Source organism: Leptosomus discolor, chromosome 5 (assembly GCF_034619465.1).
Source record: "Leptosomus discolor isolate bLepDis1 chromosome 5, bLepDis1.hap2, whole genome shotgun sequence".
NCBI lineage: Eukaryota > Metazoa > Chordata > Aves > Leptosomiformes > Leptosomidae > Leptosomus > Leptosomus discolor.
Window position 1 is genome coordinate 11,789,843 of NC_141395.1, and position 20,837 is coordinate 11,810,679.

General features: G+C 40.5%; 1 protein-coding gene across 4 annotated transcripts in view; it reads right to left on the minus strand.

Moving 5' to 3' along the window:
- Positions 1-20,837, minus strand: part of KALRN (kalirin RhoGEF kinase) — a 525,904-nt gene that overhangs the window by 281,271 nt on the left and 223,796 nt on the right. For all 4 annotated transcript variants that reach the window (XM_086466145.1, XM_086466144.1, XM_086466147.1 and 1 more), the window contains exon 6: positions 8,331-8,453. In XM_086466145.1, coding sequence (XP_086322271.1) covers positions 8,331-8,453 — 123 coding nt within the window. The remainder of the gene's footprint in view (positions 1-8,330; positions 8,454-20,837) is intronic.

Genomic DNA, 20,837 nt, shown 5'->3' on the forward strand with positions numbered 1-20,837 from the left:
CATATGCAGTCAAGCACTTCTTTGTATGTTCATAAGTTAGAAACTGGAATTTAGACTAAATATTTAAGCCTTTCTCCCGGAAAGTCTTCATGACTGAGCCTCAGCCAAGATCATTTTGCAACATTTCAGATCAGCTCTTCTGGTGGAAAGCTGTGTAGCACCACTACTGCTGCTAATGCTGGGATGAGTTGCACCAAATGAAGACATGGAACTTTGCTATGGTTGAAGGAAAAGAAAAGTTGTTGACCAAGTTTTGATTTCGTGTAAAAAATAGTTGCTTTCATCTTGCTTTTTTTTTTTTTCCCCCTGCAGAATTATCTCAGCCATTGCAACACGATGAGCACGGAGGAACACTTGACTGTGAATTCCTTGGCTCCCTATAGCTACAGTATATTGATGTATTAACTAGTAGAAGGGTAAAGGTAAGATTAGTTGAAATACAGCAGATGTGCTTAGAATCTGTTTTTAAAGTTAGGGATATATACACAGTTACGTCTGTTATACTTTTATGCAGAGATGAGGATTTTCATGGATGAATTTTCACTTTCCTAGACGAGAATTTTTCATGGAAGAGTACCAACCTGTCCCATAGCCAACCCACTAACTCCATAACTTTTCCATCAGAAAGCAAGGAGCAGTTTGGGAGTCACCTGCCCACACCTCTGTTCTTAGTGCACCAAGTGGAAATGACTCAGGAAACAGAGACTCCTGCGCTTCCCCTGAGCAATAAATGGATTCAAGTGCAATATCACATGTGATGTGCTCTTCTGTATAGCTCCAACAGGTAGTGCAATGCAGATGCCTCCTACTTCTGGACACATGCAAACTTCACCTCTGCTTTATCTGTCCCACCTCAGTGAAGAAGGGATACTGAAGTGGGGCTTGGACACATAAACCTCATCCAAGGTCTCACAGAAAAACAAGACAGAGCAAAGACCTGGCTAAAGATCTGGAACTCAGGATAGTACATCCTACCAGATGTAACACATTTTACAATCTCAGGACTTTTACTTAGTATCACTATTACTGGAAGAGATGGGATCTCCATTGTAGATTGAGGTAAAAGGCAATGTGGCTTTATGGCACTCCAGAATTTTGTTTCAGAAGAAAAACGTTTGATTTACCACAATCCACAAAATGCAAGACATTTATTTTCCACCTTGAAGTAGAATAAAATTGTAAGCCACTTTATTTCATCTTTACCTGCCAATGTGTAATGTTCTGAGTAAAATGGAACAAAAATCTACGTTGCCAAAATTCAACTGCTGACATTTCAGAAAGTTAAATCTTCCTTTCCCTCTGATTTTTTCACCTCCAAAAATGGAATGAATTGAGATTTTTCTATGTCACTATTACATAGATCTTTTTATCCTAGTAGGAAATGAATTAAATTGAGCAACTAATGTCTGTGACACTATTTTTCCTTTAGGCTGCAAAATCCACTACTAGCAGGTTCTTAGGGAGTCTCACCTTAAATATAAAATAAGGCCTCATCTGTTTCACAAAACTGAGAGATGTCCCAAAAGAGGACTGAAAGGATCACTGATTTATGGCTATATGGGACTACAATAGGTCAAACGGTGAGAAAACAATATGTTAATGTCTAGAAGTAAGCGCAAAAGCACTTCAGTTGACATTTTGTGTAGTGACATAAGGATACACACAAGTTTTGGCCAATATATATCCTTTATCATTGAAAAACCCCTTACTTTACATGCTTTTGCAGACTTTCCAAAAGCACTCCCCAGTTAGAGTTAATTTGTCATTGATTTTATTTCAACATCAAAACTTCAGTTAAAAAAAGGGATTTTTGCCTTCCAAAAATCACTAGACTGTCAAACAAAAGAAAAATTTCCCCACATGTACATCAGCATCATGATATGCAAGAGTTTCTTTTACAATTTAGGAAAGCCTTTGCAATGCCTTGCAAGTGCATGTATCCCTCTTTGTCCACCAATTCTTAGTCCATTTCTGTCATGCAAATGAGGCCTTGATTCTGGTCACCAACGTCTCTAACATATCTGTTCCTTCCAGCGTAAGCAATCACTGCCAAGGTACCTAACGCTTGGTAGGATGAGAGCCCTCAGTCTCAGCAATAAATACTGACAGTAGTAGAGTTTCAATTGTGGAATGATCTCCCACAGGGAAACACACTAATTCAGCCCTGATCATCTAGCAGGCATGCTGGGAGACCTTCCCTCTTAATTAAACCCTCCAACTCCAGCTGAACAATACTTTCTTCTCATACGCATATAAAAAGAATACTTACACTCACAAAAGAAAAATGAGCAGCGAGAAGTATTAAATCTGCAAGGAACTTGGCTGTGTTCATCTCATTTCCTAGAGAACTAGTTGAGATATTGTGATGGCAAGCAGCGAAGGTGGGCTGCACAAGAAGGATTTTGCAGATTAATTGAAAGTGAAATTTGATTGTTGAAGAGTTCTTAAAAAAAAAAATTAAAAAAAAACCAGCTTGCACTGTGAGTTTAGAAACCATCTGTGAAATGAACCCAACACATAAATCCAAAGCAGAATGTTTCAGTGACAAAATAAACTCATGAGGTATCTTTAAGACCTTTAAGTTTCTATAACAAGGCAAATTACATATAGCCTGTTGCAGAATAATATTGGATGGCATTTTAGCTCAGCCTACATACAGAAAAATACCCGTTCATTTAAGATAAATGCTGGGAATTTTCGACAGACATAATCAGTCTTCAAATGATAATTGTACTGTGTTTGAAATATATTGTGACTTTCTAGGACAACATGCATCTCCATCTAGTGTCAGACAGCTAACTCCCTGACAGCAGGATAGGCAGCAGTGCCAGCACTGAACACTGCCATTTTTACGCATGTCCCACAGAACGCGGTAACTCATTCTTTAAGGAGGCCAAAGGATGCAGGCATAAGAAAGTTCTGGCAAAGGAAATACGAATGACTTCAGTTGGAACAAATGTCACGTATGCCATGTATCCAAGCGCAGAGCTATAACCAGTATGCTCTATGTCACAGTGAAACACTGGGGTTTTTTTCTCTAGTGAATTTCCTAGATTATTGAGATCACTCACAAAATGTTGGAGCTAAATATTCACCTTCATGAAAAGTATTATTGCTTCAGTATAAACATTGTACAGCTGTGATAAAGACTAAGATAATTTATTTTGAAACTGAAGTGAAAACAAGCACTGACTTGAATCACAGCAAAAAACCATATCTATAATCCTTATTTGAAGGAAAAATACCACACTACAGTTTATTACCTCAAACGCATGACTTCTCCACATCCCACATTGTTCACTTAAAAGGAAGAATTATTATTGTAAAAACAGAGTAACAAATTGTTTTTCCAAGAAGGATCTTTGGTCTCAGCATGCCTATAGAGATGTATAGGAAGAGCATGTGACAAAAGGCATGACCCAATAAACATTTGGAGAGTGTATTTTCTAGAAGAACTGAAAATAATATTTTAACTATTATTAGTTATGTCAGGCTTAAAGGACACTAAGAATAGTGTAAATCAAATCAAAACACCTTAGACATCCAAGATTTGATCCAACTTCCACTGAACTCTGTAGGGATTTTCCCTGTAAAATATACAGCCATCCTCAGGTACACTGTCCTTCTCCACATCTTCTCTCAACACTGATTTTAATGTATTGACAAAACAAACCAAACCCCAAAAGCCATAAACAACCCCAAGCCCCACAACCACAAGAGTGCTTCAAATTTTCATTATTTTATTACTCAGATTCGTGATAGCTGAACTATTCTCAATCCAACATTTGCTGGGACTAATATATTGCATAAAAATGATCTAGCTAAATTACAAAGAAAATTTCTAGCAAAATCACAATTATAAAGCAAATTCCCAGAGAAGTCTGTAGCATGATCTAGTTCACCCTCAAGACTCAGAAACCAAAAGATTTGTATTTAAAAAATGAAGCACCATTTAACTGGACTTGAAAAGTCATTCTTCTTGAATCAGACTCCATCCATGTCTTGAGCCCGCATGGTGGCTAAATATTTGAGTTTTGTAATTAGCATGAAAGAGCTTGAAGGCTCATCAGATATGAATCTGATATGAAAGTTTTATTTTATTAAAACTCACCAAAATCTTAAGTTTTCAGACTTGGGTGGCTCGCAGTACTCACCTGAGATTGCAAACAGATTTGAAGGTAATAACCTCCCCACATTCTCCAGTTAAAAAAACAGGAAAGGATTCCTGTCATTTTCTTTTTGCAGCCAAGGGTATTAGATTAAGAGATTGAGAAACACCGTACTATACACAAATAAGAACATACCTAATAGTAAATTCACCAGAGCTATAGTTTTCTCTTTAAAACCTTTTGCATTATTTTACTTAATCCTAGTTTTTAACTTCACAAATATTTATCAGTGGGTAACCTAATTCAAGAAGATTCTTAATGCGCAAAAGTAATTTATATATATATAAATATTGTAGGAGCAGAGCCTTTGGCAACAGACTGCAAGGCAAAGATCGTTTCTTCCTTTGAAAGTGTATAGCACCTAGAACAGTGACCTAAACCTCCTACTCTTACTGCAATACAAATATTATCAAATAATATGCACTAGTCATTTTCCAATAGTCTCCAACAGAAATTAAATGGTAGCATGAGCAACTGAACTAAGACGTTGCCATAAAAATAAGACAGTTGAATGAAGGCGGTCGTGCAGTAGCAATCACACAATTACGTATTTCTAACACCACTGACTGTAATTTTCTTAGAGAAAACTTTATTGGATAAAAAAAAAACCCAAACAAAAAACCCAACCCAAAACCAAACCACATGAGACTGCACATCAGAAAACCTGGCAAAACACACAGACCTTGTACGGTTGCCTCAAGAAGCTACAGTTAGCTGTGTGGTTCTTTCCCGCTGGCTTCTGTTGTCAGCAAGGCTCGCCTTCACTAAAGTATTGGTTCACGTGAAACAGACCTGACCCATATTTCTAGCCCCACTTCTGTGATAACCAAAGTATGGCTCAGATTGTTCTGTAGGCTCGGGGCATGTAATGTCCTACCACTATGTTCAGAGTCATCACCCGACTTTCTCTGGTTTTCCTTCATTCAGGTAAGTCCATCTGTCCTCAGTCCATTGCTGACCACCACTGGCTCTTGCCTTGAACAAATGCAGGGGCTTCACGCTTATTACAGAGGCTTGCACAGATTTCTTGTGCATGCCAAGAGACAAAACTACCATCTACCACAGGAGCTGAGCTGTGGCCAGGAAAGAGTCATTTTAGTTTCAATCTCCTCTTGCTCTTCGTGCATGCTTTACCATAAAGAGAGTGACTAATATGCAGCCCAACACCCTTATGCAGCAAGCTGATGTCTCCTGCATGCTAACACTCTCATATCCACCATACTGACTTTTGGGGATGCCAGGAGTCACTTCACATTTTTCTAGCAAAGAACCTGCTCCACCTTAAAAACAGCATCACTGCTGACAGTGGCACTATACTGACATAAGAACAGCAGCTCCAGGTGAATTCAAGTAGCCTGCAGCTTTTCCCACTATTTCCCAAATATCCTTTCAGCTTAATATACCCCTACCTCTGCTATTCCAAAAATAGGATTCCCAGCCGCCTGCAAAAAAGCAGCCCTGTTTAATTCCACAAGCCGACCTCACTAGGCTGTAAAACTCACCTCATTTGCCAGCCTGTGCAACCCTGGAATTGAAATCTCCTCTAGAAAGGCCATTGTGCAGACACATAACCCAATGACAGGCCTTTCAGCAATATGGAAAGTCTTGAGAAACCTGTTTTGATCATGAGGAATTTCAAGTACTGAATAACACTCTGGTATTTGTGATAAATACCATGAAGATCTCATTTAGATTTAAAAAAAAAAAAAAAAAAAGAAAAAAAGAAAGGAAAAGAAAGGAAAAGAAAAGTGTAGTCATGAGTTGCATCTGTATCTTGAAATATTTCTGTAGTCTTTTTTATCCTGACTTTGCCATACTGTCAATAACGATACCACAGCTCCTTATGTAACATCTGTTCAACAACTGAAATCTGTTCACTTTTTAAAAGTTCCTGCTGAGAGAGCACATCACAAGAATTTTTAAAATAGAAATCCAAGCTGATGAACTGGGCCTGTTTGCTTTATGAATCGATGTTGATCCACAACCCAAAGGAAGACATCACCCCATCATCAGAGGGGATCCTGTCTAAAATCCAAGTAAAGCTAAAAGAAAAGCAGCATATGAAAAACGACATACAGGTATCCTGCTTTCTCTGAGTTATATTCATTCCTATAAGAACGATTATCAGAGAACATACATATTGTTTGGCATATTTGTTACATTGTGGGGTTCTTTCCACAGAGCCATATATATATTAGTTCATTTAGAGCAAACTGAGTGCCATCTCTCACCCCACTTACAGGTTAAAAGTTAAAGATGCCTAGTATTAATGTCCTTGCATGCAGATCCTCTGTGCTAAAGAGGTGGAGAAGACAATCTTCTTTGTAGATTGATTCATGCTGAATGTATGGGCTTCCATACGACTATACATGTGTGTGGGTTATACTGGAGACAGCACAAAATGGGAGGTGCATCATCCATTACACTCTTTCCCCTTAGCCTAAAAGGTCTCTCTCCTCAGCTCATTAGGCAGGAGTCTGGCAGGACTGAAATGGTGAGATGGCACAGCTGCAAGCCACGGCACAGCCACCAAGAGGTCCCTGCCCTGAAAAGTTCCCCCAAGATCTTTGCAAATGTCTCACTTCCTTGCATTCCTCATTCCCAAAATTCCACTTGGGGACAGATGGAAGAAGCATGGAGGAAAATAATATTTCTCCCATTAGGTGGACCCTCACTGTCACTCCTTAATTTTCTATTAACTACAATTATCTCTTTCCAAGTTCAGCTCCCAGTTATTTTAAGAAAATAATACCAGACAGTACCACAAAAAGGATAAAGTAAGGTCCTCCAGCTGGGCTCTTCTAATGGTGTTTTCTGAAGAATTATGACCTACTTTGAATCTTTCATAAGCCAAATGACTTTCAATGCACTAATATCCAGGACACATCAGGATTCCGCAAGCAGCAGTGTTACATGGAGGCCACGCTATCCTGTATTTTGCTAGATGGCATTGTCATGGCAAGCTTAACAACCAGGTGCCTAGAGCCTGTTGTTCAGAGCTCCTTTCAATTATAATCACAATAAATACATTAATAGACATTATAAACGTTTCTCATCTTCCACTGTTATGCAATGCTCTAGTGAGGCACAGCGCTTTAGTGAGGAACAGCCAGGTAGGCGGAAATGGCGGGTGGAATCTAGGTCAGAAAAGTTAAATTACCTGATGTGGAATTTGGCCGGAATACCAGGGATAACACCTGTAATCTTAGGAAAGTGGTGTGCAGTCTTTAACGACCTCAGGTAGTCAGGACCTCTTTTTCACATTTCAGACAGCTGCTCTGAGTACCTTCCCCTTTGGCAGTGTAGTAGGGTGTGGCTCTCTAGTGACTTACACCACCTTAAACGTCAACCACCACCTTTGAGGTTTCAGCCCCAGTGCAACTGTAGTCTGGCTGTGCACAGCATGAAGAGGAACACCTGTAGGAGTCGGTTCACTCAGGGCAAGCTTTTGTGCAGTTGACAGAGGGCTCATCTCTGCACTGTGCAATTGCAGCAGGCGGTACGCACGCATTTTTCTAACTCAGTGCAACAATCAAAACATCAATACGTTCTGTCCTCGTTTCTGTGCAGAAAGCAGAGCAGTTTCCAGAACAAATACCTTATGCCTTGAAAGAATAAAGTGAGCAAAGCACTTTTAAGTGTATAATGATAACTTTTTTTTTTTCTTTAAAAATCTAAGGTAAATTGAGTTGCATTCAAAAAAGACCGACCAATTAACTACTGAAAAAGCCAAAATCCCACTGTGGCCAGAACAGACACCTTGATCAGTGTCTCTTTTTCAAGGTTTTGAAAAGTACCTTAGCAGGGTGTGGGCGGAGAGGCATAAATTACTAAGGTGCCACCTACAGCGCTAATTAATTCCCAGTCAAAGAAACATCAAAAACTTTAAAAAATATTGTATTTGCTCTCCAAAATGTAAACAAACTCCCCAGGACTATGCTGCGCTGTAGTCAAGGAAATAATCATATATCAGTGACTGGGTGGACAGAGCAACACTCTGCTTTCCAGAAAGAGGTCTGCTACCACCGCCTCTAGCCTGACCTTCCTTACTTCACCTCTCACAGGTCCACAGTGCTCTCTGAAACGGAGGTGGCCTCACGTGCTGGCCCTTTCCTCACTCAGGCACACACACACGCTGTTCACAGCGTGCCCTCAACTCACCATGGAATTCATGGCAAAGTGATTGTGCTGCGTCTGTAGGTCAAGGGCGTGTTGGTAGCTCACGCCGATCTCCGTGTGACTCTGCAGGAACAATTCTTTGTTGTGGCTGATCCAGTCGAACATCTAGAAGTATTCAGACAGGACAGAGCAAAAAAAAAAAAAAGTGTTAGACAGGGATGAAAAAAATAAGGCAGTGTTAAATATAAAAACCCACAGTTCTGAGACAGATGTACATGCAACACAGACAAAAAAAAAAAAATCAGCTACGTTCCGCATCAAAATAAGCTGTTGTCAAGCAATAGAAGCATTTAAGTTATCACCATATTTCATTATTAACAAAGTGATGGGTCAGGAAACAATTCATAAAGCGTGTTCCTCAGTAAGCTGATCCCATAGTCTTTTCCGATAAGTAATGGAATTTCATATATAGAAATATGGCAGCAGAGGGATCTAAAATCAGTGGTTGCTTCACTGACTGAAGATCTAGTAGTTCATAAAGTATCCTTAATCCAGAAATGGACCAAAAATTCCATAAAATTGATGCGATTTTCTCACTCCCCTTTCTTTTTCATCTAAACATGAAGTTTCCAAATGTTACATTTAAATAGCCAGTTGTCTTCCTACACTTGTATTTCCTAGATCTTTCCAATTCCAAAGCCAGAACCCAGTCTACCTTCCACTTATTACTTTTGGGATGAAGAGAGAAAAAGAAAAAAAAGTATTCTATTTACAGCTATAAAGAGTACTCGTTTCAACTTCCACTTCCAAATGTATTTCCAAGCAAAAGGACAGTTCAGTACTTCAGACACAGAAATATATTGAATCAAGCTGATGAAACTAATTTCTTATTTTGTAGCATGTTCATGTGATATTTCAATCTGCAGCACGTTCGTTCATTATAAGCTGCCATAAGTCAGGGAGGAGATAGCATGTTTATGTTTTGGCTTGTTCCATGTTACGTTAGAGACTAAATGCATTCAAAGTGAGAACCTTTCATTCTTTCATCCTATCTGCAGCTCTGCAGGAATTACAATCCCAGATTTCTTCCTTTCTGCAGACATTCTTGTTACAGAATCCTTTCAAACCATGTTCCCTCATCCCCATCCCAGCAAGCTGGGGAACTGTCCATTAATAAGGACTCTTTCATAATAAAACCCCTCCAGCTTATTAATTCATTATAAGGAAGGAAAAACTAATTATAGGGGCAGTGGAGGTCAGGTCAATACAGTCTCTGGCATTAAGGAAAGTGATTTAGGGACAAAATGCAAGTGATGCAGCTTCTAAGCAACCACCTTTACAGTAAAAGGATCAGTCCAGATCTTTGTTATAACATCTATGTGTCCTCCAGTCAGGAGCTGTTTTGTTCTTTAGCACTGAATAACAATTTTTGACCTGTGACAGCTGAAGAACACTCAGCGCCCACTACTCAGGCACTCTATGTTGCTGCAGTTTCTCAGGGTCAGTTACTCATTCCCTGTAGAGACAGTGCTCCTAAGAGTAGAGAAAAGGCCCTGCATGGGCCACCTAAGATTCCTGCAATAAACTCAGCATTTTGTGCTGAGCACTCGATTCTGCATGGGAGTGCGCTGCTTTATGCAGGGGACTTGCAGAAATAATATTGACTATCCCTTCCATCAAGAGGCAAATAAACATTGCAAGTGCTCCAATGCCACCACACACACTGGTGGTCCCCCAAAATGTGTCAAATATACCTGAATTATTATTTTTTTATTTATGAAAATACACTTGCAACTACAGAGTCTATACCAGCTTGTATTTTGTGTTGATTAATAGTCTTTAAGGACAAATTTGTTTCAAGTTACAATGATGGAAGTCCAAAGTAATATCATTGACACAGTTACTTATTCATAGCCATGGAGCTGATAAAAATCAGGCCTATCACCATTTTTTCAGAAAGTATAAATAACAAGTTTTTTGTGAGGTCAGGGCTTCAAACATTACTGCCAATTAAATAACTACTATAATCTGAAAAGACACCTAAAGCTTTCTCATTGGATTATTTCTCGCTTTATTATGATTTAATAAGCAACATTAGCACAAAATAATTTGCCACACTTGTGGGCTTAAAGAAAAAAAAAGCCATAAAGCCAATAAAGAAAGAAAAATTCCATAACAGCAAAGTTCACGTCCCAACAACAAGATTTTACTCTCTATAGAGAATCCAATACAGATTTCTTATAAGTAGATACATGTTTGATATGAATATTTTTTAATGTTTTAAGCAATTTAAAGACATTCAGGGAGAAGAAAACTGGCAGCAATCCACTAAAAATAAACAGTAAAATTAATATTTTATGCTCAGCAAAGCCGAATCAGGATCTTGTTAAGACAAGTAATTTAAACTAGTAATCTATTATTCTGTGGATAAGAAGCATTTCCTCTATCTAATCTATACACATATTATTGGATGAGAATCTAGGTTAAGTTAAACCATGCTCCTGCCTTTTAAAATACAATAATAAACTATTGAGATAAAAAAAAAAAAAAGGGAAATCTAAGCAATGATTAATCTTTTTGTCTTGTTTAATCAACTGGAATACACAATAGCAGTTGAAAGGATGACCTTCAAGAATTTTGAGCAACAGACTTCAATGATGTGATCTGTACCCCCTTCCAAAAGAGTATGTTTTTAAACTTCTATTCATGGACAATAGTAGATTTTGGAAGAGAATCAATTTCAATTTAGACTTTGAATCTTTCTATTATACTCTTCATAAAAAATTACTTTGGTTTCAGCTGGCTTATGCCTGTAGCAAATTGTCCCCCATCAATATGGTCTGGAATCTCTCCCTGACTCTCTCAAGTCTCACTTGAAAGCCCAGAGAATGCAGAGTTTTGAGTTTCCTGTGGCTTGGAGCAGGGAGAAAATAAAGCAAGATGCCTAGGAATGAGTAAAGATGGAGATTCACTATGGTCTAAAGTAAGGTTAATGAAGCACTTTGCTCTGTAAAATCTTTCACTGCTTTTGAGTCTTGAATAATAAGAAATATTTACAGTCACTCTTGCTTTCCTCAGCAACCAGGGCTTTGCAAGACTGCAGACATGTCTACCTTATGCAAAGGATTACTAAATCTGAGGTACACAAACAAGTTCCTGATGAATGGTAACTCTGTGTGGCACAGTCCAGTGTTGTGTAGAAATACTAACCTAACCCTCAGAAGAGCCCAGCCTAGGCACAGTGCTGCTTGGATTTGTCTACATTGCTTTTGTTTCCAGGGCTGGTTCCTTCAGAGACTGCTCAAGCTTTTCTGCTTAATGTTTACTTAACTGTAGACATTTTCCCAAGTACCCAGAGGAGAGTGTTGGGTTTTCGTTGTTGCACGGGTCTATCATCATGGAAAACTTGGTACTTTTACCCTCCTAATCAAGGATGCATGGAAATGGTAAGTATTACACAGTCCCACAGATCATGAGATTTGCATGGGATTTAAATAAACACATAAATAAATAAAAATGGGGTCTTATTTGCTTTTAAGATCTAATGGATTGTGTTTTCAAAATTTTCTCTTTGACCACGAAATCTAAAACGGACTTAAACCATTTTCTAATAGTAATATGATTGCAAGTTGAGGCTCCGAAAATACCAGAGCTTGGGTGACTCGTGATGGTGTTGTGAGAGTTTGCAACGTGTGGCCAGGAGGTTTCAATATGAAGGTCTATCAACATTGTCTGGCCTGGCCCATATTACTAGCAATATTTCCTGAAAGGTTTCAACTTAAACTTGTTTTCCACATGAGAAATACTGATGCTTCCTGTGTTCCTGAAGTGAGCGCACTGCCTAGTTTGCTTAATTAAAGCACACCGTTAAGGATGTGAGTGTGGCAATGACCCAACAACTGCTATTTTACTCAAACCTGCAAGGGCTGCCACAGTTTCAAGGGGCTAACTTGAGCTCCTGGAAAAATGTTCAACATCCTTTGAAAAGTTAGTTTCCCTGTCAAAGGAATGAGTTTTTAATATAGTAAATAGCAGAGTCTGGAGAATCTGTCCTGCAAGATCAGCTTAAACCAAATATAGTGTCTCAGCTAACTGAGATTTTTCCGTGTCATTATAACATTGCTATACAGCACTGCATCAATTGGTCTCATCCCATTCATGAAAAAGACTGCACTAACAAACCTAGACTAGTGATTATCACAAAATTAATGGATCTTTAATTACTCCTTTGACGTACTTAGTTGGAGTCGTGCTGACTGCCAGTGAGTTAATTCTTTTAAGTCTGCTAATCATTCCTGCAGTCATGAATCCACACTGAACAGGAGCGCAGAATAACCAAGACTGGACATCATATCACTTAAAACACATGAACAAGCTGTCCTCAGTGTCTCCCAGACTGGCACTCCTCCACATTGTTGTTGATAATCTGGTGACCAACTAAGTAGTTAAGAGTTTTCCAGTGGCCAAGTAGCTGGTGGGAGGGGTCAAGCATACTTAAAACAGAAGATAAACTTTCAAAGCTATTATCTCTTGTAGTCCCTGCTTCTAACAATACATAAAGGAAAGTGAATGCATATGCTGAAGAATGTAAGGGCTACATTTGAGTAAGAAAATGAGTCTTTTATCAGAGAATCAGAAGAACTAATGATCCAAAGGGTGTCTGCCCAACACTGCTACAGCATCTACCCTAACTGTCATTAATGATCATACACATGCCAGTAAGTATTACATATGTGGTCTTGGGGCCACTTCACTTGAGCGTTACCGTATCAGATCGTATCTGCAACGTGAGTCGTGCTGGCAACAATGAGTTCTTAACCTCATGCTTTGTCATCACAACTGATGAGTTACTAAAAACCCCAGGTTAAGTGTTAGACCAAACAGCAGGTCTCAAGCTGGTCATGAATAAGTCCTACAGAGGGAGAATGTGACTCCATACTTCCCCTGGATTTGTAACATCTGGCAGGCTAGTGAGTATAGGGCGAGAACAGCTGTTTGAGAACAGAGGAGATACAGACGGATACGGAACAGCATGTATGCAGATTGTGTGCAGTCCAGCCCTACCTCAGATAAAATGATATTTACAACATCATTTCAAATAATAACCTCTGCTCTCTGGCTTTTGTCAGAGCTCGCTGAGGAGCATTAGCACTGGATTCTGAGACGGTGGTGCAGAGCACCACAGGATGATGCTCCCATCACAGGGCTGGCAGCACACTCTATGCCAAGTGGTATTTGATGGGAAGATTATAGCCCTCATGTTTTTGGCAGCCAGTGAACTGAATATATTTATTAATGAAATTGTTTATACATGCTAAAAATACTAAATCCACAATCTATCTAAAACTATACTAGGGCTGGAATTAATTATGAACCTGTTTGTTGCAAACCATCTTCCTTGTAAGTTCTGAGCCATAAATATCGAACTCATACAGGTAAGTAAGGGCAGAATGATAACCATTATAATCACACTGTCTTGAAGAACAATATAGGATACAAATCAAGAAAACGGTTCCAAAGGGACATTCAAGTCAAGCCAAATCACTGCTTTTGGCAGCTAACCACAGTATAAAATTTCCTTTCATAAAGGGATGAAGTTCCACCTGAAAACTAGTTACATGCCACAGCTCAGCTCCTCCTATGAGAAGCAGTTCCAGAAAGTTTCTGCTCTTGTTACTGAACTCTTCATATACTCTCTGGCCTAAATCAGACTCATGGCCAGTTTATATGCATTTGCTTTTAGGTCAACAGTGTCCTTTAAGTTAAAAAAGTTCTCCTCCCAGGTGTTTAACCTTTCCAGTGTGGACAGGGAGAATTCATTTTCTCTTCTGCTGTTTTACTAGAGCCCAACTCTTTTATTCCTTCATAAGATACACAGCCTCTCTCTGCACTTGTTCTATCCAAACTAAGGTCCTAATAAGACTTTGTGGAACACTGATTATTTTTTTTTTCTGGAAATACTCCAGCTGACATCATCTAAGATCGCCTGTGCAGTACTTCTAGCATCAACTTTAGAAAAGAAGATACAAAAATAGAAGCACAACAGCTACTGAATCAACATCAGTACCTTCTTCATTACCTCACTATCTTTTCTCTCGGTAGCCTCCTACATAAACATTGACAAAGACCAGTAGCATTTACTGCCTTTGCTCTAACAATCACAGCTTGGGTTACGTTCCAAATAAGAAGAGCAAGTTCAAGAGCACTTAGAAAAAATGTGAGGCAGGGTTCTGTAATTAACTCCAGTCAGTCTCACATGTAATGCACCAGGAATAAATGTACTCTCACAATATGCCTCCATATGCTGCTAACAAAGAGAAAAAAGAAAAGTTAATCTGAAAGAATGTCTCGCCTGTAGTTGAGTAGAGGGTAGATGACTAATTATATGCCAGATGAAATCCGTATTAGATCAGTGCTTTCCAATCTTTTCCAATTTGTGGACCCCATAAAATTTTTCAAGGGAAGTGCTACAGCAAATTAAAGTCTATGGACAATAAATCTATTTTATTGAATACTTTTACCAACTACCAAGGAACTTAATATTCATGATCCACAGGTCAGAAAACACTGGAGATAAGTGCACATTGCTTATCAAAGAGAGGTCCATACAAGAGTCCATGTGCATTTTGCATTTTCAAAACTATCCAGCCAGTGTTAAACTGACTAATCTACAACAGAAAGTGGAAAGATTCCCTCTGAGGGTATCTCAGCAAGTTCATTTTCGTATGTTCCCACAATATAAACAAAATAATAACACACATAGAACAACAACTTCCAGAGTCCCTCTCTTGATGTTTACTAAATTTCCTGTTATGAGGTCTATTCCTATCTCATTAAGCGAGTTCAACTATTCACAACAACAGTTAAAGATAAATCAAGCCATATTCCTTACACCTCTTTGCAATTGAATTTAGCCAGTATTTGAACAAAAAGAAAGAATACTATGCAACAGATTTGTGGTACATACACAGTCTGCACCGATATGCGAGGGCTTGGTCCTGGATTTGCATGTGAGCTACCTTTATCAAAGGCAATCAAGAAAGCACCCTAGTTCCTCCAGACAAGAATCATAACTACAGTTTAATTGGAATCAGCCATATCTAGGTCACCTGTACATCTGGAAAAGGCCAACAGAAGTGCAACACTTTTACAAAGGAGTGCATGAGAAGAGCCAACAGTCTAAAGAATCCAGACATTTACCTGGAATACAGAAAAATCCCTCCGCTCAAGCCACGGAGCTAAATTCAGCAGAACAGAGGGATGATGCTGGCTGTCCAGGCCAGCTGCTCCCTAAGGGCTGAGGAGCCAGAAAAAAAGACCCAGAAGGCAGGAAAGAGGCCTCATTAGTCAGAGCCTGTCCCACAGCCTCTGAACACTAATAGCAACTAGGTTTAATCAAGATATCATCAGGTAAATTGTGGTGACAAGTCCAAGCTTAAGCTAGGAAGTCAATCAGTAGGTTAGGATCAGGTCCAGTGAGGGTAACCAGGCTCAGACACAGCCCTGTGATTGCTGCACGGGTCCACAGGGACAAGGCAGGTTCCAGGTCATGCCACAAAATCAGTCAATGGATTAGCACCCAGCTCAGCGGGACCCACGGCCAGTTAGGGCAGGGCTGCAGCAAAGAGGGTGATCAGCTGAGGCTGATATCCCACAGCCGAGCTGCAATGGGGCTCTTGGCCCATGGGCAGGGGCTGGGGAGGCCTGAGGTGAGGCTGGTCAGGGCCATTAACGCCCAGCAGTGCTCACAGAGCCCTGATACTGGGCTGGTTACATGAAGGGTCACTAGGAAAACGGCTGTTCTCAGACAGGAGTATACCAGCCCCAGAATAAATTTTGGACTTAAAGAAAACTTTAATAGCACATTTCATTTCTTTCATGAATCAACAAGTTTGATGAAAACTGCTTCAAGAGAAGAAAATCCCAATCTGCTGTAATTCCTATCACTGCTCTATAAATATAGCCTTAATTAAATCAAAGTACTTCTAAGTTTAAAATAGAACTCAGTGTACATCTAAATGCTTTGCTAAGCCAGGGCCTAAATACAAAGTTGTGGTTTTGTGTTTGTCTCTTGTTTACAGACGGTGACAGACAAGCTGATATTTCTGCCAGATCTTTCCCTTTCACGTGTGTTCGGCATGGTCCACAGCCAGGGCAAATTGGTGTCGTTCCAGTGAGGCCAATTTACACCAGCTAAAGATTCAGACTCACAGCTGTATTTGTGTAACCTCAATGATGCACGAACACAGTTTTTCCATTAGAAATATATGTGTATATGATTCATAGAGTACAGTAAGTTTAAGCTACAGCACATTAAATTATTCCAGACAACGGGCCCAACCGTCAACCCACTAGAAAATTAGATAGACGTGTGACGTGACAAATAGCTTTGTGTCAATATCAGAGCACCACTTCCAACATACTCACGCTGAATGTTCCTACTAAATGCCAGAGATCTGTGTTTTTTTCCCGACAGATATCAAGGCACAGCCACGCACAAAGTAAGGCATGTGATTCCTAGAACGCTGAATAGAGAAGCAGTAATTTTATTGTGGAAGGTGGGAGAAAATTACAGATACTGAACGCATAAATATGACTACTGATATCTGGGCATATTTTACGCATCTATGCTGCTTGCGTGCTTTTTGAAATATTGTACCTTTCCACTACACTTGGTGACATAAACAGGCATTCCTGGAAAGGATTTTCTGTTCCTTAAAATGGAGATGGCCTTTCCTGGGCACAGATCATCTACAGAGAACTGCTTGCTGTCTAAGTGCAAATTAATTCATTGGCTGGATAGGAAATGTAAAAGAGACTAAACGACATAAATAGACAATAGCCTTGTGAATGCAAAAACCAGTGTAAATTCTTAAAAGATCAGAGTGAGTCCCCAGATCTTCTTCTCAGTTTTCAGAATCTGTGAGATACAATTTAATCAACGCAGTACAAGTTTGGTGACTTTATTCTAGACCCTGGTTCTCTTCCTGGCTTAATGTGCAACATTTCTGTAACTTCAATAGCTGCCATTAAAAGCAAAACAGCCAGCCAGATGTTTGCTGTTCTGTACCAAAAGCGTGGCATTTCCCCTACCAAAATCAACCATGTCTGAGACCCAGAGATACAGCTGTGGGTTTAAACTCCCAGCATGTCAAGACACTTTGGGGCCAGAGCCGGGGTCTCTGTGCAGACAGAAGGTGAGGACATCAGCTTTTCGCCGGATTTCAGGGTGTCCACTGACCTGTATCCCTGTACCCCAGCTATTTCCCCATCCCATGAAGTCAACCAGTCCAATTCTTTCCCTCAACACCACCAAACCTGGCAAGCTGGGAGGGTGGACGGTGTCCCCACCAGGGGACACACACCCACAGGGGGCACTGGGCCTCGCCACCCCCTTGGCACTGCCTCCTGGTTCCATGCCTTCAGGCCTACCTCAGTGAACAGACTTGTTGGTAAAAACCTTAAAATCCAACTCGCCCCTCACAGTGACTTATGACTCCCCAGGGTTGAAAGGATTGTCAAATGAATTTGGCTGGGTGTCAGGGTGCTTGCGCATTCCCCCATGCAATGGGTGCCATTGATGGGTTGTGCAGCGGGGCAGGGGTGGGGTGGCCTGTCAGGAGGCCCTGAGCCGCCTCCAGTGAGTCCCAGCTGGTTCCCGCTGGCTCTGGCACCAGGGGGGAAACCATCACACACCAGAGCCTCACTGTTGCACCAAAATGTCTGTCAGCCAGAGAAAGGCCTTGATACAAGGTGTGAGGGAAAGAAAATGGCGGCTGCTGAGGGCTGGAGACGCTCTGTGGGGTCCTCCGTGGCAAAGGGAGCAGGGACACCCCGAGGGACAGCAGGTGGCCCTCAGCAGCGTGGGGACGTTAAGGAACAGCAGCAGAAAAATTTTAAGAATCAGAGAACAGCTGTAACAGCAGAAGAAGGAAACCCATGCAAATGTTATCCCTGACATCCCCTGCTGCCTGTCACCTCACCAGCAGAATTTTGATGGACTGGGTATAAACCACGACAAAAAAACACGAGGAAAATTGAGTCTGGGGAAGAACATGTGTTTATGTGAGTGTGTCCTACTTTTTCCTCTTGACACCCAAACTGAGATCAGAAGTTTGCATTGATTAGCAATAAATTGAGCAAAATTCCTCAACTTTAGACTGTTTTGCTTGCAACACTCTTTCTGCATCTGTGTAGGGTGTAAGGCACCCAGGGTTTTGATGCCAAGTAACATGGAGGGGCCTTGCAAGACATGAAGGTTCAAGGAAACATTTCTGAATTAGTTATGAAAACATGTAAGAGGAAAAGCCAGAGTAACCTGGTTTAAAATGTCACTGATACTCCTGGAAATGATCCACAGACCATGCTCCTGGTTTCACCTTTTAAAGCATCAGCAGCTCCTGAGGAGGCAACCTCTCCACTACACACCCACCCTTATGTGGTCACTATAAATAGATACGAAGGCTAATTTAAGATATACTTTTAAGACCCCAAGCTCTGCCAAGTGTGGGCCATTTAAAGCATTTCAGCCAGGCCAGGAAGACATTCATTTAGGAATAATCACATAGCCACATCTGAAAGATGCTGCATGCTAAGTCTGTGAACCTCATGCACAGTTTAATTACATTATTTCCTGACAGCTAGGCTCTTATCACCTAACCTTCTTGAGGATCAAAGCAATAAATAAAAAAATCAGCTTTCTTCCCTTTTTCTAGATGTGTGGGGTTTGTTGCCCTTTAGAGCATTTGGGTCTTCTCATCTTCATTAGTTAAAGCAGAACTTCATGGTTATAATATGCTATATTCATCCTTAAAAATAAGTTTTAAGTCTGTATTCAGATGCCAAAACACTTTCTCTTGCTATACTGATCAGGGGAGAGCATTCCTCTGCCTCCCAGCGGTACCAAGTTGGAGAAGCTGAAACTGCCTCGAAACGTTCCCTATCAAAATTGGCAAGAAAAATAAAGAGGAAATTTGTGCAAATGCAAAAATATTCCATCGGAACATACTGCCTTCAATTATTTTTGGACCCATTCTAATGTTCACGGAGGAAGCCAGAGGAATAGTAACTGCGTATCCAGTGTCGGCAGCAGGAAACTACAAATAGCACAGCACACCATGTTCCAGTTTCAGCAGCGGCGGGCTTCGGAGCTGTTTCCTTACAGTCAGGAGTGGACGGACTGTGAAGTGACTGCTGCCAGAGCCTGGAAACATAAAGCAGGAACTACGCCATAACTACTTGGTTAATGTTCCACCCTCTTGCACTGAAAGGTCACAAGTGTGTTGGATGATCCAGCGCAAATTGGGTAGAAAGTGGCCCCAGGTTGCTGTAACTATGCTGTAGGGCACACTTAGCTTGAAGGAAATGCGCAAGTCTTCCTCATCCCTAGCTGCAACAGTGGAGCGAGGCATTGTTACTGTTTTTACATTACCATCAAAAAGATCAGGCTAATTCCAAGTGCTGTGGAGGCAACATATTTAGTTGCTTGCAAAAAAAAAAAAAAAAAAAAAAGGTAGATTTGGCAGCACAGAGCAGAATGAATTGATAAAGAAAGACGGAAAGCTCTGAGATAGGTATCTTACACATCAGATCAGGACTCCCACTGCAGGACAGACTTCCTGTGTGACAGGAGGCAAGGCAGTTAACCCCTGTGGTTTTTAATTCTCAATTTTTAGCTTTGAACTTTGCATCCTTTGTACTTTCACTTTGCTGCTCCAAAGCCAATTCAGCTCAACAGCAATCAGTCTCCAGCAGATGATTGCCCTTCCTGATGGACAGCTGTCCACATCTGAAAAATCAACACCACAAATGCCTCCAGAAGATTCTTGTGTGCTTTGCTTGTGGAGTCTGAAATTAGGGCCACGGAAGTGTTATGGGAGTAAGTTAGTACCCTCAGAGCTGTCAAACCAGCAACAGAATCATTGCAGCAGAAACAGAAACGTCAATGGTAGGCTCCAAAAGGAGTTGTGCCCCCTCCTCCACAGGTAAAGAAATGGTGGTTGCAAGGGTAGGTGACATTGACCACTAGAGTAACATCCAACAGGAAGAGGATTTCTCATACATATTTATTCAGTTCCCTGTACTGCTCTGCTCAGCAGGCAAGGCAATCCCACACTTCCTCAAACCAGATGGCAAAACTGGGTTTGTGGCTCCTTTCAGTTGTAGGAGCAGCACAAAGCAGTCGGTACATACTTGTGAAATTGTCCTGTTGTTATTAGATTTGTCCCCAAGTTTTCTACTGGTAGACGGAAAGGCAGAAAAGCAAATGCTCACAATGCTATCAGTACACAGGGGAAGACCCCCTGTGGCCTTGACTGATACGTAAGAAAGTATCAGGATACAAGCTTGACACTGTGAAAAAGAGCTACGAGCTCCTTTTGGAATATAACTAATAATGTAGACATTTTGATTTTACAATCCAATTAGCAGAAATGAGCTCTGTTTGTGCTTTGAGGGAAGTTAAAAACTTCTGTAATGATCTCCTGGTCTTGCAAAAATCTGTTCTTTCCAACATATATCAAGAACAGGATCTTATTAAGTGTGATCAGC